Consider the following 27,645-nt stretch of genomic DNA (forward strand, 5'->3'; position numbering starts at 1 on the left):
CAACAGCTATAGCTTTGAAAAGAGTGTCATACAGTCCCTGATATGTAGTCTTGATTGGATCTATGTTTGTTTGATAAAAATTAAGTGAACAAACAGATTAACTGGACAACTGATCTAGTTTCCTAAGAGTGTCCTCACTGGAGTTTCGTGTTATAGCCAAGGTATTATAGGAAGCGGCTTTAGCAAGTACAGCATGAAAAGATTCTGGTTTGGGCACAGGGTTTACATTACCAAGTTTAAGAATTTGGAACCTCTACAATCCACCAGAAGTCAACTGTCACTTTAAGGATCCAACACAACAGGAAAGGTTGAGCTAGACCAATGATTCAGTGAACTTCCTTTTGATCCTCTCCTTTAAATGCTAAACTAAAAATCAGCTATACCCTTATAGGTACAGTGTTTTATCCACTTTAATATCTATTCTTCCAGTTTAATTTTATGGCCAAACATATTATTATTTTTCAGATCTATAGTCCCTCTGGCTTCTCCTTCATTCATGATGTGACTTTCATGTACCCAACAGACCTGTCAGATAAAGTTTCCAGTTGGTCATTGGCACTGGATGCAGATACCACGTTCTTCATGAGTTGCACAATGTAATAGGTTCCTGTCACTCTATTAATGAAATCAGAGCTATTCTCTCCATATCCTGGGAAAGTTGGGGTATCTTTTCCTCTTTTTTTACAGCAATGCAATAAAAATTGGAAAGAGGCTTTAAAAGTGCCATGGGAAAACATTACAAGGTAAAAATGCACTTGTTTTTCAATACACAAAGAATTACCTCTTTACTCTTGTGCTACTATTCCAGTCTGGATAGTTCAAGTTATCTGCAACCACATTTCAACCAATATTGAGTTAATATAGTGAATTTAGTTAAAATCAGGCCTGATATTGCAGCTTCTGATTATACCCATCTATAGAGCAATATATAATACAAGAGGAAAGTAGTGATTAAACTATTACTTGTATTTATTTATGTATTACTTTTAATTTATTTGGGAGAGGGTGTCACATACAGAGGAAGTTGCTACTGGAATCTAGTGGATAGGGGCCAGGAATGCTGCTAAACATACTATAATATGGAAGGCAGTCCCTTACAGCAAAGAATTTATCAGTGATATTTAGATGTGTTTTTCCTTGGAAATTACTATGACCTATTGTAGCTATCGAAGGTCCATTTTTCAGTTCTTTTTAAGAAAGATTCCTAATAGCTATTGTCAATTTTTTTCCTTCACATACAATTGTTTTCAGTTGATGTAGATAAGTTTTTATTTAAAAAATAAATAAAATACACAAAAGACCCTTCAAGAAAAAGCAATTCAAGATGGCCTTGTTTAGATACAACATTTAGGTATATTTTCTGTAATGTCATAAAACTCACACAGTATTTGGATTCAGGAGTTTTATCCATCTTCAACTCTGTTTCAATGCCTTAAACCAAAAGCCATGGCCAAAATGGATTTAAGATAGCCTAAGTAGGAGGTCAGGAGAAACCAGCACAGATGAACAGAACGAGGATCATGAGGTGTCTTGATGCCACCAGGCTTCTTCACAGTAAAGTTTTCATCTGACAAACTGCATCACGCTGAGGTGAATCCTCTGAAACAAGCAGGATCATTTAGAATGTCTGCCCAGGATTTCCATTGCCTTAATCTCTTACATAGTTTTGGTCTTTATTCACCTTCCTCATCACATTGGTGTCTTTCTTGGACATAGCTGTTGACTAGTGCTTTCCAAATGATTTTCAGATATGTTTTCTCATTTGATACCAACAAATATCTTTCTAACTATCTTCATTGCATAAACTAACAGATATATAATGGATTAACAGTACATCCAGGTCTGGTATTTTGTATAATCTTTCTCACTTTATCATATTTCCTCTTTACTCCATTATCACGTAACAATTTGCCCCATTTTCTGCCCCTTTCCTAATGCAGTTTCTTCTTATTGCCAATTTGCTTTATATCTCTATATAAAAATCTGTTCCTTCTATAAGTGGGTAATTAGAAAAGGTGAGTCAGTTTACAGGTAAAAGGATTGCCTCAAGTGAGACATTTAAGGATAAAATCTAAAAGTCACTCTCCATGAAGTAATAGTAAATCTACTACCACTGGCAATTACTATTTATTTACCTTCTCCCTTTCAGCTTCTGCAGCCACATTTATGTCTGAATACAGGGTCAGGGATGGAAGGGGGAGCTTATTGGCTCCTTATCCTGGATTCATCCCTTGTCAGCTGTGGAAAAGTTACTTAATCTACCCATGGCTCACTTTTGCTGTCTGTGAAATGGAGATGATGATAACAATGTCATGGACCTCACTTTCTTATTGAGGAAATTATATTAGATAACACATGTAAAGTGCATAGTATAGTCCTTACTAAAATGTGAGCACCAAGTAATTGTTGGTTATCGTATTTTGTAGCAAAGCACCCTGAAATGTGGTCATATGATTTTGCTCCGTAAAAGGTTTTGATTTTGTCAATAAAAATTACCAACTCTTAAGGTCATATTAAAGATATCTCACTATGCGTGTATCTAGTTTTCCAGTTCTCTATCTACCTAAGGTCAACTTCATAAATCAATATTCACTGAGTAATTTCTACACACTCTTACGGGTTTTACTATAGTGGTTCTAAACTGGGGATAACTTGCATGACAAGGAGATATTTGCCAATATATGGAGATAGTTTTCATCATCACGAGGACCTGCTATGGCATCGGGTGGGTTGAGGCCAACTATGATGCTGAACATCCAAGAATGCAGGACCACCCCCACAACAAAGGGTTATCCAGCCCTAAAAGTCAATAGTGCATCATCATTTAGAAGCCTTACTCTTCTGGAAAAGGAAGAAGCATAAGATGTCATCACTGCAAGCAGTTTAGTGAGAAAATACCTATCAAATAATACAAATGTGTTTAGAATGGTACCTGTTAACACAGAAACAGGGTTGTGGTCAGTTCATCTTGAAAACTGGTTGGATTCATGAGAAGGCTTATAGATATAGACATAACTGTATGTTTATATAAGTTATGTGGCCTTGAAAAATATACCTTAAAAGCCTCTGGTTTACAAAAATTTAATATAAAAATTAGATATTATATTTCCAACTACTTGCCATATTATTTCTTTGAGCTACTTGTTGGAATGCTATAAATACTTTTCTTTAAATGAAGACTACATAATCTATAGTAGGAATTCAGGTTTAAGTAACACAAGTTGATACTGATATTACATGGCATTTTGAGTTGGCATAATAAAATGGTGTTTATTTATTGGTAGATTTTTAATGTATTTTGAAATATTCCATTTCACAATCATTTGAATTAGCTGATGTTTATGTGAACATGACCAATATCAATGGCATTTGCATTTGGTCGCACAATTACTCTACTTGTTCTTGTTCCTACTCAAGATGAAATCAGTCTCTTTTTTACCTGAATGCTTTCCTTCAACAATCTCAAACCTACCTATCAGAATGGCATTTCATGCTGGACTTTTGTGACAAATTTTTGGTAGAGATAGTTGTATATGGGAGCACATGTGTGTGTGCGTGTGTGTGTTTAGGTTTTCACTTAAAGTTCAGTGCCAAAACTACAGTACTTCCACATTTTCTAAACGTTTTAAGCAATAAGTTGTGCAACATTTTTAGAACATGTGTTAAGCTATTTCTCTAAGAATGAAGCTCTTAACAAAACATAAGCACTCTGCATGAGATCTTAGCAGCAAAGTGCTTAAAAGATAAAGTAAGAATTGGTACCATGGGAAGAACACCAGCTGTAGAGCGCACAGGTCCATTATGAGAAGTATGGTAGTGGGTAGGGAGAAAATGATTTAATCAGGAGTAAAACCAATTTTATTATAAGGGCACGCAGGGGGTGTGGCACCATAGTGAGAGGGACATTTCAAAATATCTGACAGATTTCAACAATGTGAAAACCCCGTTCTTTAAAGTGACAGTAAACCCCATCAGGTCTCCCTTTTTGATGCTATTGTTAACAGTTGACTGTTTAAAGCTGGCCTGCTAAGATGCTGTCGTCCTATTTCAATAGTGTGTAGCCAAATAAAAGACTAATTGTTGAAATACAATCAATCACCAATGATTACAAGGGAGAAAGAAGGTCTCCTCTGCTGATTTTGTTGTGCATCATATTATTGTGTTATGATTGAGGTAGGACTGATGACTGAAAAGGAAGAAAAAAATAGCCCATCTGAAACACACAGATCCACCTTCATTGCCTCTCATGGCAAACATCCTAGTGAGCAGAAACATCACTCACTAGCCCTGGAGATAATAACCCATGTAGAAAAAAAAGGATCTGATAAAGATTTCAGCTAATATTTTTAAAAGGACATGAACAGTATTAGCAAAACAGTTCACACAGAGATTCCCTACAGTGACAATTCTCAGCTTTTTTTTTTTAACATTTTTGGTGCAAATTCTTCTCTGCAGTGAAAAACTGACACCAAGGAGGCATGTGAATGTTAGCTTACTACATTGATAAAGAAACAAAATTCCAGCTGACCAAATACCTGTTAAGTTCTTGCCAGGATATTCAGCCTTTCAATTAACTCTCAGGTTGTCTAAAATGATTAGCTTTAGTTTTCATTAAGCCCAGAATCCAAAATCTTTTCTATGTCGCATAGAAAACAAGACAAATGTGATGGATCAGCCGCAAAGCTCTGGTGCCTTGCGTCCTTTTACTTGTATGTAAGGATGTCATTTTCAGACCCTATTGTACCCACTTCTTGTGTGAAAATGATTCCAGGCTTTCATACTGAGAGCGAACAGGAAAATAATAATTGCCCAACATCTATTTATTTCATCTAAAAACTTCATTTTGGCATTTATTTTCTTTAATATTTAAATGTTTCAACTCACTCAGGCTTCCAAAGCAAGCATTTCCGTTGTCTCTAAGAGCAGTTGGTAAGCATTTGTGGTTTGTCTTCAGTGTGTTATCATTTTTGACAGCTTTGCATAGCCTACGCAGGCCAACAGGGGTCTGTCTAATATTGTTGCTGGGTACATTTCTTCCATGAGATGAAAACCAAAAAAAAAAAAAAAAAGATATTTTTGAAGCAGTAAGAAGGAATTAATATCCTTTCTCACTCAGTATTCTATTCCTTGCTGACTTTATATTCAGGGAAAAAAAAGAAAGAAAGAAAGTGTTACCCATTATTCCCTTGTACATAGCAAGGCTAACACATGTAAAGCAATAACTCATTTTCTATTGCCATGTTTAGCATATGTCTCCTGTTGGCTCAGCAAGGCCTTCAGGCCGGTCCCTTGAGCCGGCCATCATTGGCAACTCTTAGCCCCTCGGCCTCAAAACCAAATAGCTTTGAATCACGTTGAGCTGTGATGCTAATTTTCATACTGATGCATTATGGGAATAAATGTATCTGACATACTGTGTCAATGGCACTGTCTCTTTGTGTCTCTCGTTTTTTTGTTAGCTGCATTCCTACAGATGGTATTCCATTGAAAATGTTTCCTTCCTACGGAAAAAAGGGGGGAAAAAAACACGCACAGCACCAAACCTCTAGGTGCAGAAGGCTGTTAACGGTTGCTGATGATAGTAGGCAAACATTAACATAATAATTAGTGTCTTGTAATTGTTTCATTAAAACCAGTTGTTCCATTTCTCCTCGTGTTTTCCCAGAAGAGAAGCTGAATTTGGACGACAGCCAGTGGGAGGACATCCACGTTGTCACCGGAGCACTGAAGATGTTTTTCCGGGAGCTGCCTGAGCCGCTCTTCCCTTACAGCTTCTTTGAGCAGTTTGTGGAAGCGATCAGTAAGTACCTTACGCACAGGAGCGCGTGCTGGAATACGCAGGCAGCATGGAATTATTAAGCAAATAATAAGAATTTCGATAATAGCAATTATGGAGATAACAGTATTTCCAGTGTGCCACATCTTTCATTTTAGTGTTTGTGGTTTTCATGGCTTATTTTTATTTCTGGCCCTGTAATGTCATCTTTTTTTTTAATTAAGAAAAACACGAGGACTTCTCTTTAGGATGGCCAATTTTCAACCATTCTCCTTGAATGAAAATAGCTTCTCATAGACTTTGTTTTAAAGGGGTCACCATTGGCATCCCCAATCCCTTCCTTTACACTTGGAGTAGAAAGGGATCTTTAAAATGAAGCCCAGTGCATTAAATATCACATTTCATAAAGAAGTGTCAAGTCATCAACTGGGGCATCAACTTCTCTTCACTCACTCACATTTCACCCACCAACACTGGCAAATATTCAGCTACAATTTGCTTGTGAGCAGTTTATTAAATTAAGTAATGGCAAGTTTCTTCTATTAAACTGATGACTGACTTCGTGGGAGGTTGAGTTATACCACTTACTAGCCAATTGTCATCGTTCACTCTATGAAGCTTCCTTTTCTATTGCTTTCTCATCCATAACACACACATACTGAAGTAAAAATGAATGAATGAATGAATGAACGAACGAATGAAGGAAAAATTTTCCAAATGCAAAGAAACTTCTGCTACTGATTCTTAGAGAAGCAGCTCCTAGTTCATCTCTAAATTTAATAGCTTAGGGTACACTGACTGTTGTGACAGCCTGGAAAAAGTTCCCTGGCAGTAAGCTGATTCAAGGAAGAAAAAGAAAGAAGAAAGAAAGGTAAAGTTTAAAAGACTGCAAGCCTAGCAGGAGCTTAATTAAAGTCCAAACAAGAAAAATCGGCAAGAAAAAAAAATTGCTCTACTTAGGAGGTCTGATCTTGGCTGGCGGTGTGTGCTGTGTTCCCATTAACGGGAGTGGGGATGTTGGGAGCCCAGGTTGGAGAACAGCCCCTCAAGATGCCCTTTTATTCTGTTTTTTATTTCACAAAAATAAAGGTCTGGCAAAGTGATACCAACAGGAATAAAGCAGAGTTTATTTCCCCAAATCCTTTCGTTTGCTGCCTGCTCAGGACTTAGGATTGGGTTGTTATTGTTGTTGTTTTGAGGACGGTATACACAGTAGCTGTGCTCAAATGATGGGTTTTGAGGTGAGGCTAGAGCTCCTATCTCCTGTCATAACACTTCATTTCATGAGTCCTCTGCTTCTCGAGAAAAAGAGTATCCTATAGTTTCCAGGCTCTCTTAACTTAAAAGGAGGAATAAAGAAAAAGTAAATAAACTTGCATCTCCATCACAGCTGATTCTGATATTCTGTCTTGGAACACACAGTATGGGTACCACTCACAATGAGAGGATGGTGTTCTGGGAAGAAATGGGAGAGACTTGTATTTGGGTGCCTATCTCTTTTTATGTATATTTAAAGAAGTCATACACATTTCACATCATGGTTTCCATATATTTCAGTGAAGATGATGTTATTTGGAAACATACTGATACATGTGCTGATTTGAGGGCTATAAGACAGGACATCCATTAGTTAGGCTTTCCTCAGTTTACCTGATTTTAATGATATTAGGCAAGACATTCCTTTTGTTTAAGAGATAAAGGAAGCAGGCCTTCAGAACCCAGGTGTGGGTGTGCTCTTTGAATTTCCAGGAAGGGTAGGACCATCTCTGTGCTATCCTAGGACTCAGGTCCAAACTGGACAGGATTTCAGAAACACTGGCATGGTCAGAACGAGGCAAAGCTGAGATGGGAAGCACGCTGTTGTGACGATGGCTGTTGTAGGTGCTTATAAAATGGGTGATGGTAAGAATGGATGAGATAGTGCTTAAGAAAGTCCTTTTTAAATGTAAGATGCTATCTACATGCCAACAGCCGTATTTGGGAAATCAATCTAGAAGAGAAGAAACAAGCGAGTTTTCCTTCATTGTTCAGGCAAGGAGAATCAATTTGAGCAAACTTGCCTTACCCAACTCAGGATAGTACTTAATATGTAAAATGAAGGGACTGACCAACATAGCGATGTGTCTGGGAAATATGTTATGATGATGGACGAAGGCATATGTTTACTAACCCATGTATTTATGGCATAACCTTGGATTAGTTTTTGTGTTCTAAACTCAGCTCTAGGTTGTAAATCATATTGAAATATCTTCAAGAAATGAGAAAATAGCCACCTAGTTCCTTGGCAATGGTAAAACCAAACCAGAGGGAGTACTTTTACCCCACTGTGTGCCAATTGAGTAAAAAGAAATATATCAAAATGGAAAATATAAATTTGAAAACATCAATGTCCTTCCAGCCCCAGAGGGATGCTGAATTTATCATAGCTCTCACTGCCTCTTGTAAAATCTATACAGTGAGAAACTCAACAAATTGGACCATGAGTTCTTAGCTTTTTTTATAAAAGGAATAAACCAGGAATCGACCAGGTAAAGTAAATCCACAAGAGAGATGACCATATACGTGGCCTCTGGGCCTCTTTGGCCATTCTCATCCTTCTCTTCTGTGCTCTGTGTGGTTGGAAGCTTGACCTTAGCCAGCTGTATTTCGCAGATGCTCTTAGGGTTGCCTTCCTGCTACTGTAGCTAGTGGAAGCCACAGGCCATAGATAGCAGGAAGAAGGGAAAGAAAAGGCAAGCCAGTTTATTAGTTTACCTCCCCACCCCCTCTCCCTTGCCCATCCCTCTGCCTTAGTTGGCTTCTTTACCTGAGGATCCGTCTCCTCCATGGCTCCAGCTTGGGTTGGACAGACTCACTCTGGTTCCAACTTGCCTTGTGATGTTGTGCTGCCTCTCTCTGCCCCAACCTGCGTGGTAGTGGCCTCCTGCAATGGCTAGTTTTTTGGTTTCTTTTTTCTTCCTTATTTGGCTATTAGCTTCTTCATTACATGGGTAACCAGTTCCCTGCATGAAAATAATTTGCTCTGGTGGTAAAATGTTTGAAGTGGTTTCTGTTTTTTTCATTTAAACACTAGCAGAACACCAAACCAGTCAATGTCACAGTTCATACCACTGTAACATTATTTCCTTTTTCTCTCTCACTGTCCCCAATCCCAGTTTGTGATGGTTTAACATTTTTATTTGGTCCCAAATTGAAACACCTTTTACCCTTGTAGGACAGAGTTGAAAGGTAAATAGACCAAAGCAATTGTACATCCATCTGAAATGCTTTATCTCTGAGGAAGAAATTTTATTTCATCTATAAGCAATTAATGACTACTTGTGCTATTTAAATTACTGTTAATTTTCATTATATGTTTGAAAGTCATCATTACACATTCCAAGAAAAGAGAACAGAAGGCGTTTACTTTTTAAAATAGTTTTTTTGGACCCAAAGCAAACATTAGTATGATAAGAACCTGCAATTGCCATAGTGATCCTCTGTCTGATAACACCCATTGGGGTAACAAAAACACTAGAGATTGTTTTATATTTCAGAATCCAAGTACCACAGTTATTGATCTGAAATTCTATATTTAAGGTCGATGCAACTGGGTCACCTGCAGGGTTATTTAGTGGGATTTAACCCACTTACTACAGTGACTAATTCTCTGGCATTGACTTATGCTGAAGGCATGATTAGTACTGTAAGTGTGAACAAGGTACAAAAACACAGCTATAGACTTTTATGATGGGTCGTACAATCTGTGGCTAAAGGCCTGCAGGGGTCTGGACATTTCTGCTTTTCAAAGGATGTTCTTCACCAGGTCAGGCAGAATTTATTTTATTCTACTCCAAAAATTGCTTAACCTCTTGGCCATATTTCATCTCCTTTGTTGGATCATGATTTTCCTGTATAGGTTTTTATTTGAGTTTGTAACTGCTTTTCTTTTTCTTTGCTTTTTTTTCTTTTTATAATGCCCTTACTCTTTTCTGACACTATTGTACAAAGTCCCATTTTTTTCAGCATATCTCCTTTCTAGAGCCTTCTGTCTTCTAATTCATATTCAATGGTTGCTTCCAGGGAACATCAGGGATTTCTTTCTACTTTGCAAGCTAGAGCCACTGTTTCTTACAAGACATGTGTATTAGTTTTCTACTGCTGCCAAAAATTGCCTTAAACTTAGTGGCTTCAAATATAGTGATTTATTATCTTACGGTTCTGTAAGACGGAAGTCTGACCCTTGGCCTCACTGGGCTGAAAGCAAAGTGTCGGAAGGACTGCATTTCTTTCTGGAGGTTCGAGAGGAGAATCCCTTCCTGCATACCTTCACCAGTGGTGTCCTTCTTCCACCTCCACAGGCAGCAATGACCTGCCATCACATCACCCTGCCCTCTTCCATAGTCAAACCTCCCTCTGACTTTCTTTCTCCTCCATCTTCTGCTTTTGAGGACCCTTGCGACTACTTTGGGCCCTCACAGATAATCCAGGATGCCTTCCCTATCTCAAGGGTCCTACCTTAGTCACATGTAAAAAAATCTCTTTCACCATGTATGGTAACATGTTCACATGCATATTCATGTATGGGAGTTAAGGTGTGTACATGTTTGTGGAGCCATTTTTCTTTCTACTCCATGTTTTTCCCTCTCTTAGTTCCTGCAGTAGCACCTGCTTCACCTCCATGTCACAAATGCTCTTAATCCATCAATTGTCATGGGCCTTCTCTTAAATCCAAATGATCATCAGAGTTGACGTGTCAGTGAAACTATAGCCTAGTTAGTAGCTGACAGAGAAGTAAAGAGAATTTACCTCACACATTTACCTACAAGATGTGTTATCTGTTACTTCTGAGGGATAGGCTTAAAATTTGACACAAGCTGCACCAAAGCTCATTTGCTCAAGGATTACCTGACAGTTTCATTTCGGTCGGCTTCTTCACTTCAGCTCTTTGGTGCTCACAACTGAGCATGTGAGTTTGTACTTATTGACATGCTATATTCTGGGTTTCCAAATTTGCCTTTTGTGTACAAAAATAATTGTTCTTCTTCCCTCCCCTGAGTAACGTTCTGTATACTTCCCATTATGGGAATGCAATAAAAGCTAAATTTATTATCGAAACAAATTAATTAATTGTTATATTAATTATTAAATACTAATATTAATTGTATTGTCATGTTTTCTGGCTTCTCTTAAGAAAAATATATATAATGTTTTATATATGTGCCATGTTTATTTTACATATGAGCATGTATAGATATGCATGGATGTGTGTATGTAACAGGCAGTAGGCAAGCACTGATAAACTGAGACAGAAATAATGTTACATACAAGTCTTCAATTTAAAGGCTGTAGTCACACGTGCATTTGAAGACAATGTATTTTTCAATGCCCAGATTTTGTAAACACTGATTAATTAAGCAGTAAAACAAACTGTGAGGGATGGTATTCATAAGATTGACTGAGCACCATTAAAATGGAGGCTGTTAGTTACCAAAGGTAGAGCTTACCACATGCCTAATTCCTAAATACAAGTCGTATATCTGTCATGTATATAGAACATATATATTAAGTACTCCTATATATGTCTGAGTCACACCACCCTCATATAAAAATATTTTAAATTAAAGACATTGCCATGTGGCAGCAAGTGTCCGTTGCATGCCTCATGCCCCCCACCATGGCTGCTATGCCATGTTACCTTTAAAGGATATTTTCAATAAGTAATCAGGAGGGAAGACGCCAGTCAAGTACATTTGCAAATATTTTCTTTACTCTTGACTTTATCTTGCCCTCTGTTCAAACTATTTCTGATGCATCATCAACTCCATGATGGCACTCTTCGGGAGAAGAGAACCAGAGCTTGCAAGACACTTAACTACAAACAGTCGCTAAACTTTAAAGCATGATAGTGACAAATTGCCTTAAAACTAGAGAAAGTAAAAAGCAGCATTTGAGGGGCTACCACAAATAAACCAGAGAGGTAAAAATAATGTGGTATAAAAATATTCTCTATGCAACCATTTCAAAAAAGGTTGAAATTAAAGTAAAGATAGACTTTACAAATATTCCCCTTCTACTGGAGTTTCCACTGCAAGCGAATGTTCTCACCAACTTGGCAGGGTTTTTTCTTGTGGTTACTTTTTAATCAGTGTGTATGTGTCTCTTTAACAAACTAGAAATTTCATGGCTGATGCTTAGCTTGTCTCTTAACTCATTCTAATTATATTCATAAATAAATTCTTCAAAAAATAGTTGACTAGAGCCAAATGGCTTGCACAGGTGTCCTTTTGTAGGAATGCTTTAGTTGGTAGAAAATAAACAACTGGACCTCCATCTACTTAATTTGGCTTAATGAAAAGTCCTTTATAAGTAAAACTAAAAGGTGATTCAGACCTAAAATTGCTCCTTAACTCTGAAATTAATTGAGTGGTAAAACCAACTCCATTGAAAATGTGGTGTTTGTCTTTTTGTTTTTCCTTAAAACTTTTCTTTCACTTGCACTCCTTTCTTCCATATTCTTAAGAGGTCACTTTTCCAAGCAATAAACTCTAAAGCTGAGCAATCAGCCAGCAAGCCTTCATGAGTCAGCTTCCTGAGCATCCCTGCTCCCACCAAATAGACATGCTTTCAAAAGACATATAACAAACTGCAGAATTTCTCCTCAATACCTCAGTGGAAAACAGTTATCTTGACCCATTCCTCTAATGGTAGATTTAAGTGACTGGTTTTCATTGCCTGTTATCAAGTTCACTGCATCAATAGATTCTAATGAAACTGAGGGCTCGTGACCTTTCATTTCACACTGAGACGCCTGCCCCACTTCACATTCTTGGGGTTCACACTGACACCAATTGTGATCACCACTGAGGACGCCTTCCAGAAAAATTTCCCCCCCCGACCCACTTCCAACGCTGACTGACTGCATCTCCAGGAGAATGCCCTCTGCTTCTTTCGCAGTAGGTTTGTCTTGCCTCTCACCCAATCCAGTGTGATTCTAATTATAAATATTATCTAAATGCTGTACTGGGCTTGCCATTTCGTTTTGAAGAACAGCCAGATCCTTTGTGAGGCTGTCAAAGCCCTACAATGATCTGGTGGCCCGCACCTCTCTTGCTGTGCCCTTCTCATTCAAGCCCATTGGTCCCTTTGGCTCTTTGTTGAGTACCTCAAGTTCCTTGGGAGTCTTTGCCCAATCCCTCTACTAGTGGCATGACTCCAGATTGCCACTTACACGCTAACTTCTCAGTGAAGTTATTCTCATCAGCAAAGCCAAAATACGTGCCTGTATGGCCTAGCGCTATCTCCATTCAACTTCTGACTCCACTGTTTACTATATGTGAGAGCTGGTTGTGCCAGCTCTCAACCACTCTAAACCTCAATTTCCCCATCTGTAAAATGATGTAAATGGCATCTTCCCCACAGGGATTGTAAGGAATTCAATGAAATGCCAATCATGACAAAGCACTTACAGATTTCCTGGCACATTGTATTCAGTAAATGTTCGCTAGTGTTACTGAATCAGAGTGCAGTCATGCTGTCCTTAGACCACACTCTCGGATGACCTCGTGTCCATTCTCACAAACCTTTTCACTCTTCTAGTAAGCTGCCGCTTTAGTATTTGTTTCCAGAATTCCAAAGAGTACCAGATATGTTTAGGATAATATGACAGGATAGTCTATTGCTTCGCAATCTAGGGACCCCCACTTTCTTTCTCTCATGACATTTCTCTCTTGTTCTGCCAGCCATTCCCAGGTACAACCCCACTTGATGAGTCAAAAGCCTGTCACTTTATTCTGGAACACACGTCTTAATCACAACCCAAAGGGTCGCCGTTTTCTCCAACATGACGCTGCCTTGCCTCTGTGAAATATTGGTAAATCTGTGACTTTCACGGTGACACCAGAAGAGACAACTTCAAAGTAACTCACGCTCCCTGTTGGGATATTAGCTTCCTTGCTGGTAGCGGACCCTGTATTTCAGCTTGTGAAAGGTCATAGGCTCATTGGTAGGTGAAGAGTTTAAAGTGTGGCAGGACCTGCTCTACACCATTCTGTGCAGGTATTTGTGACACAGCAGATCTTTCTCACAGATAAAAGCATTAAAAGTTACCAACTAAAGCACACTCAAAAGTCAAGCCTCCTTACAAACACACATAGACAGAGGGACACAGACACACACATGCACACACACACACATTCATTCTCCAAACCTGAAATGTTTCATTTTTTTTCTTTTCTGCTCTCACAATTTACAATATTCTAGCTTTATAAAGTTAGACTTATTGATTATTTTTTACAATAAACTCAAGAGAATTTTTGCACTAACCTCCCACGAGCTATTTTCAAACCCTGATGTAGAGGGAGAACTGAGCCCTTCCCCTGCCTTGTCTGACTTGCTGGGACTCGGTCCTGTGCTCTCATTTGCTCAAGCACCACCTTTACTCTGGTTCTCCGCCTCTCTGTCAGTAAAGGAATTTTATTTCCATGGCTTCTAAGACTATCATGGACTCCTTAAAATGTGGCATTTCCTCATTTGGCTCATGCCTTATTATACTAGGGATTTAAGCTCCAGAACTGATGTCTTCTGGAGTTCCTCAGATTTCCTGGGGGAACCTGCTTATGTTGGAACAGCAGAATATCCTCGCTGAAAATCGCCATGTGATTTGGAGAATGAAATTTGCCCCCAAGGACTGACTCATGAATTTTCTACCTATGGTTTGGAAAACAAAAACATGGAAAATGAAAACAAGTAGCAGTGCTGGTTTTAAGAGTAAAAGTAATATGTTTAGAAGAAAAAAAGCAAACATAGTTTTAAAACTCCATGAAATATAAATATGTTACATTGGATAATTGTGAGACTTTTCTCCTTTCGTTGATTTATTTATAGCTTTCCATTTAAATGTGCAGTCCCCCCCTTTTATTTCATACAACACCTTTATTTTTCAGAAAACTCAAATTCTAAAAGACCCTGAGTCCAGGATTACTGTCTAACCAATCAGCTCTTGGCCCCTTTCTCTTTTTATCCTCACTTTGCATGTCCAGCAGGTGAAAGGTTGACTCTTTCAGATCTCAAGTCTATTCCTCTGCCAAGTAACGGATGGGCAGACCTAATTAGTGCCATCTGTTGTGCTAGTTGTGGGTTGATACTGTCTCACCAACAGATGAAGTCAACAATCTTTTGGGCTCCTCCTTCAGGCTCCTAAGTCTGAGCTCCGTAGTAAGATTGCTCTTTGACACGTTTTGTGTAGCTTTTCCTGAATATCTAATTGGCACCTAAGAAGGAACTATTACCTCATGGAAATATTTTTCAAAAATGTCTATTCCTTGGTGCTCCATTATGAAAATGTTTTAGGGGGGAAACAGAATGATCCTAAGCAAATATTAAACACAAAAGGACCTCAGAAACCCCTGTCAATGGTGCTCAAACCTGTTAAGGCTCAGGACTTCTGAGAGCTGGACCCCAGGAAAAACACAGAGCAGTGTGAGCCAAGGCAAAGACCCACAGCTGTCCACAAACAGGAAAGGCAGACCACCTAGAACACAGCTGGAAAAATCACACTGATCAGGGTCAGAATCCAAAGCTCATCTTTCTGTAACAGTCCCTTCATACTTGGAAATATTTAAAACATAAGCTCCAATTCCTGTTTAGTGTTCTCCTTTCTTTCTCTGTCCTTTCAAGGGCACACTAATCCCATCCTGAGGTTCTACCCTCGTGTCCTCAACAAAACCCAGTTGCCTCCCCAAGGCCCCTCCCCGCCCAGTAACCATCACAGGGGGGCAGGGCTTTAACATATGGATTTGGAAAGTACAAAAAGTTCAGTCATAACAGAAAGAGTACTTCAATGGATTGTTTTAATTGCATGACTTTATCAGTGCATATGAAGTTTCCTCTCTTATAACTTTCTATTATTTCAACACAAGATTCAATTAGCTCTTTATTAATATTATTTAATTATATTCTTTGGGTATGAAATTGAATGTAAAGTCCAAGGTGTCACTTTTACCCATTTCTCTCTCATGTTAAGTTTGAACCTACATGCCAAAACATGCATGTAACTGTGTACAATGTGCCCTTTTCCGCATGACCCCAGGCTGCCAAGGCAATAATAACACTGCCACAGATTCTGGCTTTAAGTTTTAAGTTTTGCATATTCACAAGACTTATCTCACCTTAGTCACGTAACCACTGAAACCGGAACCAAAACCCACGTTTTAAACTATAAATCCTTCATTCTTATCATTCAATCTTCCTCTTGGCATTATGACATTTATAATTTGCGCAATCGTCTGCCATGCCCACCTCCGGGTCCTGAAATGCATTTAAAGATTACGTAACACAGACTGCAAGGCCATTTGGAACACAGGAGCAATTAGAGATAACAATTCACTACGTTTTGGAAAAAACTTTAAACACTATGCCATAAGAAGAGTAGTAGAAAAGGGAAGTCCAAATTTATAAAACAAAATTCTTTAGACTTTTGGACCATTTTTAGAATTAGTTTTAGTTTTGAGTATTGTAAACTAATAGAGCACGGTTAATATATAAATAAACCCTGGACCAGTCCATAATAATTACAGTTCCAAATTATGGTTATACTTACCATGTTTCACTCGCATATAGCCAAATGCTGTATGTACATTTTACCATTTAAGTTAATAATGATAACACTCCTTTGTTGTAGGTATTATTGTTTCCATTATTCCAATTTAGGAAACTGAGGATCATAGAAGCTAATTAGCATGCCTAAAGCCACCAGGTGGGAAGATGCAGAGCTGAGATTTGAACCCAGAACTGGAAGATTCCAAAGCCATTGCTCTCCACCATGAAACTATCACTCTTGCCTGATTTGGACAAAGTGATAAGAAGTGTCTACTTAGAAATGAGATAATTAGTAGATTTAGATGTGGCTCAGATAAACACTGTGTTGTACAGAACTACCATGAGAGGAAACTAAACTGAACACAAATAAATTTCTCCGCTCATACACATGGTTTCAAAACCCCATCATTTAAGAAAGGCTTCTGTCTTGATTATTCAATTTAAAATGAAATCAAGAAAAAATTGTATTGCATTCTGAATACAAGGCAATATTATAGGTGTTCATTCTCGCACCTGCATCAATTGAAAAACTTTTAAAAATAAAATTAAACACCAGTTAACACCAAACACACCTAGCAGATGAAGAAAGAAAGGCTTTAAAGTGTGTGTAGAAAAAACACACTGTGTCCTGACTACATTTTCCAGCAAATGAATTAAGAAACAACATCATAAAGTTTCTGACAACCTTCATCATGTGTGCTGTGTAATTGGAAGGTGGGACTGCAGCGAAGCACCACTTTACCTAGACATGTATTTTCATGGAATCTATAAAATAAATTCATTATTTTCATAATAGGAAAAGCCAAATGTATTTAAAATGTCGCTACTATGTCCACTCACATTCAGTGATAGACCTCTTTTTTAAAAAATTTTAACGTCTCTGTTGAAAGAGAGCAAACATGCAGGACAGTACACAGATCATGAGAGTATTATTAATAGGGAAATATTTTTTGTAATTTCCAAGCTTCTTTGTTTCCAAGCTTGTATGTTTGTGACTCATTTCTCTGACAATTAATTGTAAATTACTTGTGTTGAATTTTTAAATATGAAACTGAGTAGTAGTTGTCTTATGTCTAGGTATAGAGCAACACAATATTTTTTTCATCTCTAATCTGACTTGGGCGTGTCTGGGGTAGGAACTGGGTCTTACCCACCTTTGTAGTTCCGGTGCTAGGTGAACAGAAAACATAATGTGCTTTGTGGTGGTAGTTTCATGTAATTCCTCCTTGAACAGTTGATGGTAATCAACAGCAATGGACTGCAGCAGTGCAAACTGGGAAGGATCCGTGAGTAGGTGAATAAGAGAGGTGGAAAGTGCTTAAGTTAACCCATTTTACTGATAAAAAAATTAAAGAATTAACTGCTGAGCTCCCTCCAAATGTCCTTATCTGTCTTTTAAGCTGTTATACAACTACCTTCAGAGGAATATGCCGCCTCTAGTCTTCATGTTTGCTATATGCCAATCTAGTATCGCTGTATAATTTACAGAGATTTCATCTTGGTGGTTAAAAAGTTTATGAGAGAGGAAGGGGGAAATTAAACAAGCAAATACCATCCTTTGATTGGGTAGTGAACTTTGGCAGTCTTGAAAGGGTTACCTGAACTACTGCTAATACAACTCACCAGGCTTAAAGGCAGAGCAATGGTGGAGAGAACAGTGAAACTGTACTATAAAAATAAATTACTGTCATGAATATTAAGCAACAAGAATATAATAAACATGACTGTTTGCATGATTCTGATTTATTGGTGCTGATATGCGTATAAATTATGACACTAAGTGTTTATTGTAGTTGTTTCAGAATACGGGCCAAACAAAGCTGGGTGGACACTTCCCACAGACCTTTCCATCTGCCACCAAATTCCTATTTTGCCACTCGCGTTGCTGTGTTTCTTCTGTCAGTGGCATCAGGACCATGTGTGAGCAACCATTCCCTCTAGTTTACTCTGCAGAGTGAAGTAGACTGCCTTCCCAGAACCTGGCGCTACAACCCCAAAGGTCACGAATTCTGTCCCCTCGCAGTGGGACAGCTCCAGCTGCAGCGTCTCCAAGGCTGTTCTTACTTGCTGTTAAATAGTGCTCACTTTTGACACGAGAGGTTTCATTACTATTTATGAACCTTTGGCACCAGATCTGGGATTTCCCAATGCTAAGCAGCACTGCATTTTGCATACTTGCTTAGCAGTGGGTGTTCTGGGTCACTAGTTCTGAGAGGTGAGAGAGAGAGAGAGAGAGAGAGAGGGAGAGGAAGAGAGAGAGAGAGAGAGACTGTGTAGCCACATAAAATCTGCCATAATGTAACTGCACAAGTAGCACAACATTGTTTTGCTGATATTCGCAAGTACAAGTTATTAAGATTAGCCATCAGTGTTAATTGACACTATTTCGAACCAGATATTTGTAAAACAGATGGCTAGAGGAAAGTAACGCCCAAAGAAATAGCATTCTCCTGCCTCAGGTTTTTAGCTTTTATGTTACATCTCATCAAAGTTTACTTCAGGAGATTAATTATTTTGGAGTTTTCTTTTCTCTAATGTTGGTAGCAATCCACCAGGAAGATAGCCAAAAATTTAATAACTTTGACAAAAGATGCAATTTCCACATAGTAAAGTATGCTATAGGGGTATAAGTTGAGGATACCTATAAAAAAACTGCTGATGATATAAACACTTGGCTATAGATGAAAGGCCAGCTAAAGTTCATGGGGAGCCGAGAACTGCTGGCTACTGAGAATGGGATCTCCTACAGCATTCTTGGAGGGCGTTTTAGCTGCCTGTGTCAAAAGGCCTAAAAATATGCGTACGTATTGGCTCTTACCTATTGAGAAATTTACTTTAGGAACTTTTCAGAGATATGCATAGGACTGTATACAATCTTCCTTCTCAAAATGTTATTTATAAATGTGAAAAATGTGAAAGTAACATACACGTCCAAACTTCGGGCAACTTAAGTTATGGCACATTTATATAATCAAATATCATGCAGTTGTTAAATTGTGATGTGGAAAACATTACTTCACAAGGGAAAATACCAGTAAATATTAAAAGAGAGCATAGCATGTACAGTGTAAACTTATTTTAAAATATATATATATAAACATTTATAAGTAAGGAAAAGAGTGAAAGTATTTACTTCAAAATATATTAACAAGGGTTGTCTGTGAATGATTATACAGTTCTTGTTTTTTACTCATTTTTTTGCTCTTCTATGTTCTGCAACTTTCTAAACTAAGAATAAGTATATTTATAATGATTTAAAAACTAAAAATAAAAGGTATAAAAAAAGTGCAGTTGGCCACATTATAAGAGATCTCAGAATCAGTTACTGGGTTTCCAAATGTGGTTTCGACCCAAATCACTGTCACAGAAGCAGATGCCTGGACATACTGTGATAGATTTTTATTCAATGTGCTCAGGATGAGGTTGAGAAATTTTTACTAAAAATCCGTGAGCAAAGCCTCATGTGATTCCTATGTGCAGTCATATTTGGGAACCATCGATGTCACTCCCTTGTCTTCAGTAACAACAAAAACAAGCAGATCAGTTCTTCCCTCTCACAGTTTCTTGACATCGCAGCATCTGACCTCAGCCCGGGGAAGGAATTCCTGGGAGGGATACTGAACAAGGAAGAGGTGAATTCCATAAACTCGAGAAGAATATGCAGCTATCCGCGATCTAGCCGCACAATAAGTGATGAAGACCATACACGCTCTACAGAAGGGAGTGGCGAAAGTACAGTGGTTGGGATGACGTCAGCAAGGAGTCATTCGTTGTGCGTGGAGTTTGAAGAGCCAGCTGGGGAAAGAGCAGGAGCACGTGTCCCACCTTCAAGGGGGTGTGTTGTTTTGGGGGAGAGTGAAGAATCTGAATAGAACACAGTAAAGATTTTGGAGGGTGCAGCAAAAGATGAGAAAAGGTACAGTTAAGTCAGTATTATAAATCCCGCAGAGGTTGCAGCCTGCAAATGTACTATTTGATCTCACATCCTCCTGCCTACGACAGTGCCTTTCACAGAAAAGCTACTAAATAAATGTTTGGTCAATAAATTAACTAATAAATTGCAGATAATTCAATACTATGGAAGGGTTTAAATTTTAATATACAGCAATGAAAACCCTATTAAACTTTTTAACCCCATTAAACATTTTTACTGCTCAGTGAAAACTGTTTTAGAGCAATTGTGGTGGTGGTAATTGGCAGGAAATGTTTAAGAGGAGAGATAGAAGGGAAAAACCCTGTTGCGCTGTGTACTGGGCACTACACTTGGCTACCAGTCAACATGAATTGGGGCAAATGACCCACTTGTTTGGGGACCCAGTTTCTTCTCTCTGCAAAATGATGAAATTATACTATATCAGAATTCTGAAATTGAAATCTATGGATATGTAAGAGGTTCACAATCTACTGCCCAAGTGGTTGGCCAGATTTGTGTTAATGTTCACCTATGTGTTGTTTGGAACAAGATTCTCAGAAGATATGTGACCTCAGAAATCTTATAAAATTAGTGCTGCTCACAGTGTGGTCTACAGACAGGGAGCATCAGAATCACCTGGGATCTTGTTAGACATAAATTTGGGGGGCTCCGTTCCAGACTTTTTGAATAACAGTCTCTGGGAATGGAGCCCAAGAACCTATTTTTACAAGTTGTTCAGGTTTTGGTAGTCATGTAGAAGTTCAGGCATCTAGTAGCTAAATGAGTTTTGTGCCCCTCACCAGCTTAAAAATCTTTGACCATTTTGTAAAAGAAGGAAAGGTAAAAAGAATGCATATGTGAGAAAGACTACAAAAAAGGAAAAGTTGCAAAGATTTAATAACAATTTTGATAAACAGTCATGGTCAGGTTTGAAGCCCAGGTGCACAAGAGGATAGACATTATCTGATAGAAACAGTGAAGCTGTGGTGGTGAGTTGTTTTATATACACTAGGAAATAGGACCAAACACAACTCACCAATAAACCGATTTTTTTCTTGGCATCATTTTTGTAGACATAGGATTGAGACAGTTTAAAGTACCTTTGTGCTGCAAGAAATTATTTCAGGATCATCCAACTAAATATGGCTATTGGAACACTTAAAAGCTGATCAGAAATTGGACAAAATTGGACAAAATTGAAGATTCCCTGATATACATGGATGTGTGCGTCTGTGTGCGCATGTGTGTAGGAAAAAAATAAAGCAAAAAACTGTATTCCCACATGTGAAAGAGTCATGCTATTTGATGAATATGTATATTGTGAAATCCCTATTTCACAGGTGAGGTTGTTTTATTTCTTTATTTTTCGGTGATATTGTTTTAAATTTTCTAACAGAGCACTGAGAAATCACCAAAAATGGTTAATTGGATTAGGAAAATTGAATCTTGGCTAATTGTGACATAAGCTTTCCAGCTCTATAAGTCAAAAGATATCCTTAAAGTAAATGAAACCAACTTCCCAACTTCTTTGATTCAAGAAAGAGAAAGGATATATAGATTGAAGAGAACTTTTAACTCCAAGTCTACACTATCATTAAATGCACTTAGATTTGCACCATATAATTATTATGATTGTAGCAATTAATCAATCAACTGATTAACATGTAGGGTCAGCAGGATCCAGTGATCTTATCTTGAAGCTTGAATTAATTAATTATGCTTTCTTCCACATGATTATTTTCTATTTGTGTACCCAGTGTGTGCTAGTTGCCCCTATTGACAAAATGTGGTTTCGTCTCTCTACTTATCACAGCAGGTATTAGCTCTCCCTGAGGTATGTTGCTGATACCAAGTCGGAATTATAAGGAAACTGAAATATTTTCAATACTTCCTGAAGTAATTGCTTTGTTATTTCTATCATTGAATGTGTTATATAAATTATACAAATTAAGATTCTTTGGAACGATTGTAACATTTGAGAACTTTTGTTTGTCAGAGTAAGTCAAATTCAACAATATTGTATATCATCTAATAATTATATTATTCAGGAATTTTAACTTATATTGCAAGAAATATCCACAGCTGAACTTTGCAAACACATGCTTTTCAAGAAAAATTTTTAACTATTTTAAAATATTTAATCTCTTTGGCTAATTTTCTGTGAAATGGTTAAAGCTGCGTTATTCCCATTTGTTAGATGAGGAAACTGAAGTTAAAACACATGAAGTGGTTTGCCTGGAGTCTCCAGATGGTCAAGAGCAGTTCTGGAATAGAAAACTTTCCCACCAGAAATGTACTGAATGACTCCTTAAGGACACACTCTGTTGAAAGTTAGGGACAATGAGATGAACAGGATGTGCTGCCAGTTTCGTGGAATTCACAGTCCAGCAAGCGAAACAGGCGTGTGATGAGGTATTTACAAGTGCAACTGTGTAATGAAGACATGAAGGGCTGTGAGGCATGAAGGTATTCTTTTGCACTACTTGGCTCTTTCAGGATGACCCTTTTGATGGAGTTGCTCCATATGAAACAAGGTGGAACACAAGAGAAATATATTGTGATATGAGACCAGCTGCATATGTCATAGCTGTTTTTTTTTTCTTTTTACTGGAAGCCACTTAATAGCAAGGCCTGTCTCGGTTGGAGGCTCTGCCTTTCTGCTTACAGACTGTCTGACGCCTTTGTAAAGTGGGCCACTGCATTGTTGATTACTGCACACCAGGGTGGTCCGCAAGCCGCTGTTGTCTGCCTTCCCACAGTGAGACAGCATCTTCTGAAGTTCTAGTCTCTTAGGTCCTTAGAGAATGGTTTGTGTTTCCTAAGAAGCATAGGTCTGGATGATTTACACGCACCATTTTAAACTCCTGTTGTGTAATGCTTGGAGTGAGATTTACATGTGCTGAAGACAGTTTGTCAGGGCTGTGTATGATACTCAGCTATACATTTGTGTTGTCTACTCTCACGTATCCATGTGAGTGGAGAAGAGAGATGTTCATGTGACACTCCCTTATAAGGATCTCAAAACCATGTATTCTAGTAAGAGTAACATCATACACATAGATGCTCTGGCTACTGAGTCTAATCTTTTCCTCAAATCATTAAGTGTTTTGTCAACTCAAATTAGATGTTTTTAATTTTGACTTGAAGAAAGAGAGAGGCAAGTTGAGTTAAGACATGAAGTGGTCAGAATTTGATTCTGTCTGATTTGAGTTCATTTTCTCCCATTTACTCTTTTCTTTTTCTGTCCCAAGTGAAACAGCATATTTCCTGGATGTGACAGTTTGTCAAATTATCACACACACAAAAATTTCAAAATAATTTCAATCTGTGAATGAAAAGTGAGTATTTATACCCATAAGTATTAAAAGAGAAATGATACACAAAAATCCATAGAAATGTGGCCATCAAGCTATACTCACTGAAACCAGGAGCCCCAGAGGAGGAGATTGCTGATAAACTACACATGGCGGGGGTACGGGTGTGGGAACGGGTGTGTATGTGAGATGTATCATTTCCATAGTGTAAAAGAGTTGAATTAGCTTCCACTTGACTAGATGAGAGCTCTTAGTTCTTATTTTGAAAGCAATCAATTGAGCATGGTTAATTAGGGTATCACCAAGTAGTTAAGGGGGAAAGAAAAGGCAAGGCACTTATTAGAGAGTATATTTTAGATCGGCTCACATTACAGCGCTGATCGAAGGATTATGGAAAGAATTCACCAAAGCTGTGGCTGTTAGGTGCTTTCCGCACAAACACATTTTTGTTCAATTACAACAAATGATTATAGTTATTTTATGTGGTGCTACAGTGCTACCTTTATGGGAATCATTGAGTTATAAACAAAGAACATTCCAGTCTTCAAAACAATAATTATAAGAAAACAAGGCAAATCTCATTTGGGAAAAAAATCTCTAAATCTATCCACTAGAGCACTTTTAACTTAATTTACAAATATACATCATTTTTATGTAGTGTTAAATTCAAAATAGCTAGTCACATTAACTAGCTATCTAAGGTTTATATTGTACCAATTTATTCAAGGTATGCATCTTACTTAAAAGTGTTTCAATGTTCCAAATAAATTAACTGTTCTCATTAATATGGAAAATGAGAATGGATTCCATATTTTCATATATGTGCCATATTCATTATATCTTGATGGTGTAGGTAATCTTTTGAAAATAGTTTCAGAAATCTACCAGCCCAAGAGGGCTGAGTATTAATCCTCAGAATATCTGTCCACTCAGAGGATAAGTCCACCACTCAGATCATTCCCCACATACACTAGAAGGTCAAGGGGAGTCTTCTTAACCTTGAGCAAGGTTGAACATTTGCATGGCTAGAAGCTTGCAAACAAAAATACAAAGCACTACCTCTTTTCTAATGCCTGGATGGCCTCATGTTACTTAGGTTTCATATTTGAGCTTTAGCTCTCTTTAATGCATTAGTTTGAGTTATTGTGGACAGAATATCCTATGTTGTGTTTGAATGCAGAAAAATACAAATATTAAGATCTTACATGCATTCTCTAGTTGAGTACAGTATTGGGTAACTTCTAAGTATTAGTAACACGGGGCAACTCAGATTTTAACATATTTTTTCTGCCTTCAAGAGACTCTAACATTGTAAAGAGAACTTTGCTGGACATTGTTTATGGCAGGAAAAGAGGCCATTAGTCCTCGTTCCCATGTCTGGAGCTCAACAAGCAGGACGAGATCCCGCTCAGTTCCACATGTTGAAGTCAGTCGTGGGGAGTCATTCCCTTTTCACATAACTGAGTGGGATGTTACATTTTTCCCACATTTTATAATAAAATGCTTAAATTCCCCTGCAAATAAGAGGGAATCTAGGTAAGAATCTAGATAATCAAAAATAATAGTTATAGATTTTCAAATAAAATTAGTTGCCTTGTATCCAAAGTTATAGCAGAAGTTCCCGCCATGACTGCAAGCAAATATAAAATTTCCTAGATTTTCACCCACTCATGGTTTTCCAAAAAAAAACCCATGCTCATAAAGATTCATTGTTAGCATATTTCTGCATCTTATTTCTTGCTTTTATTTTTATTCTTTTTACCATTATGGGTGTGAATAGTAGTACAGTCTTTTCAAGTCAACTGTGCAAAAGGGCAATGGCTATATGAATATAATGAGACAGATGAGGGACGCTTGACCAGATAACCAAGGTCACAGTAATTCTGGCCCCATAGTGAAAACAATGCATTTGGTGCCACACCAAGTGACTTACAACCAAGTCAAGGCATCTCTCTGACCTCACTTTATGACCTCTAGTCCATACGCTCACTCTGTTTTGGCATAGTCATGGTCCTAGAGTGTGAAGTATTTTTTAATCATTGCTTCCACTTCTTTTTCAAATACTGTATTGTAGCAAAACTTGCCCCAGCTGGTGTGGCTCAGTGTACTGAGTGTCAGCCTGAGAACCAAAGGGTCGCCGGTTCAATTCCCAGTCAGGCCACATGCCGGGGTTGCAGGCCAGGTCCCTAGTACAGGATGTACAAGAGGCAACCACACATTGATATTTCTCTCCCTCTCTTTCTCCCTCCCTTCCCCTCTCCAAAAATAAATAAATAAAATCTTTAAAACAAAAAGCAAAACTTCCCTTGAGCAACAAACTTAATTCTCTTCTGTCTCATTCATCCTCATCACCCTCATCATTACATCAGCATCACCAGCATCTATATAACCAGCTAAGGAACCAGCATGTGTTTCTGCCCTCTAACTGGTATTTGTTGAAGAAGCAAGAGGCTGAAATTCAGATCTTTTGTTCATTTCAAAACAGTTGTCAAATTCTCCTTTGGACTGGAAAAGAAAACTTTGCAAAAATTGACATCTCAGTCACTAGTTAGGAAGTAAATATGGAAGCGTAAAATGGCATTTTTAAACAAAACTGCTCTTCTGACCATAACTGAATTTTCACATTGTCAGCACTTCCATTATAAACATTTTTTAAGTTTGGAGTTTATAACGCAAATGTAAAGATTTGCTATGGGCTAAATCTCAACCCAAGAGCAAATGTTTATACCAATTTTGAAAACAATCAGCTTGCCCATTTGTAGTTATGCATGTGTTCATCATCTGTTATTGCTCGTCCAATGCTCTCCAACTTCTGGGAGAAAAAGCAGACATCTGGAGAGAGGAAACAATGTTTGCTCCCCGGCAGATGTAGTCTGTTTTCCACAACCACTGAATAAGGAAGGTATTGAATAAGCGTGTGCTCTTTAATACAAGGAAATAAAAAAGACAAAATTCTGCATGTGAATCAATACTGTTGAAATACGTTATAGGGCACTCTAAGAATTGGTCCCTTGGCATCAAGAGAACCCAGTTATACCCATTTTACAGATGGGGAACTAAGGAACTAAGACACTACCATAAATCAAGCAATTGAAATGCCCTCTCCTATAAAATGCATCATACTTCGGAGATTGCCAAAGTAAGCGAAGGGGCCCAAATTATTTTCTGAAAGATTGTAAATTATCACCTAACTTCCAGTTTCATGTAGGCAAAGTTTTTTTTTCTTATCTTTTACATTCATTCAATAACTGACATGTTCAATTAGCACCTTGCAAAAAAAAATCAGAAACTAATTACTACCTGAAACAACTCTGAAAATACTTACCAAGTGTGGCCCCTCATAGGCTGGGGTATTAAAATTGTGTTGACACAGATTTTTTTTTAATAATATGATAAAATTTCATTGAGTCCTTTTTTCACTTTCATTCCATAGCACCATGGGTAATAAAGGAAAAGTACAGTTTACCAAGAAAAGAGCAAATTCAAAAGTGATTTAAACCTTTCTTGTTTAGGCTCCAATTAGCTCAACCACATCAGAGAATTCATTTGCCTCTCATATTTTATATTCGGGGTTATTAAACCAAGTAATCTCTCATCATCTCTTCTTGCTCTAAAACTCTATGGTTGTATGATCTACTTTTAAAGTACCTTCCTCAGATACTTGCAGTTCTTGGTGAATCAAGCCAAGTATTTGGTCTGTTTTTCCCATTGTCTTACGTATTTCTCCCAGTAAGTATTCTCTAGGTCAAGAACACAGCCAAATGAAGGAAAAGGAAAGAGCCTTCGCCTTGTTTTGAGGAAGGTGAAATTAAAGATCTTTATACATAGCAAATCCTGATTGCCAATAAATTCACTTGGTATTGACAAGGATTATATAGTACTGGGAACAAAATTAAATTCTTGATTTAATTTGTAATATCTATCTGGGAGCGCTCAATGTGCCTCTCTATTATGTAGGAAAAGTCCAGCCATTGTTATTATAACAAGAACAGAGAGCATTATGCTAAGTGAAATAAGCCAGGCGGTGAGAGACAAATACCATATGATCTCACCTTTAACTGGAA

At 37.9% G+C, this 27,645-nt stretch overlaps 1 protein-coding gene across 1 annotated transcript in view; it reads left to right on the top strand.

The window, feature by feature from the left end:
• ARHGAP15 (Rho GTPase activating protein 15) overlaps positions 1–27,645 on the top strand; it is a 619,281-nt gene that overhangs the window by 483,216 nt on the left and 108,420 nt on the right. Inside the window, exon 12 of the mRNA XM_024569724.3 lies at positions 5,666–5,800. Coding sequence (XP_024425492.2) covers positions 5,666–5,800 — 135 coding nt within the window. The remainder of the gene's footprint in view (positions 1–5,665; positions 5,801–27,645) is intronic.

Source organism: Desmodus rotundus, chromosome 2, assembly GCF_022682495.2.
Source record: "Desmodus rotundus isolate HL8 chromosome 2, HLdesRot8A.1, whole genome shotgun sequence".
Lineage (NCBI taxonomy): Eukaryota > Metazoa > Chordata > Mammalia > Chiroptera > Phyllostomidae > Desmodus > Desmodus rotundus.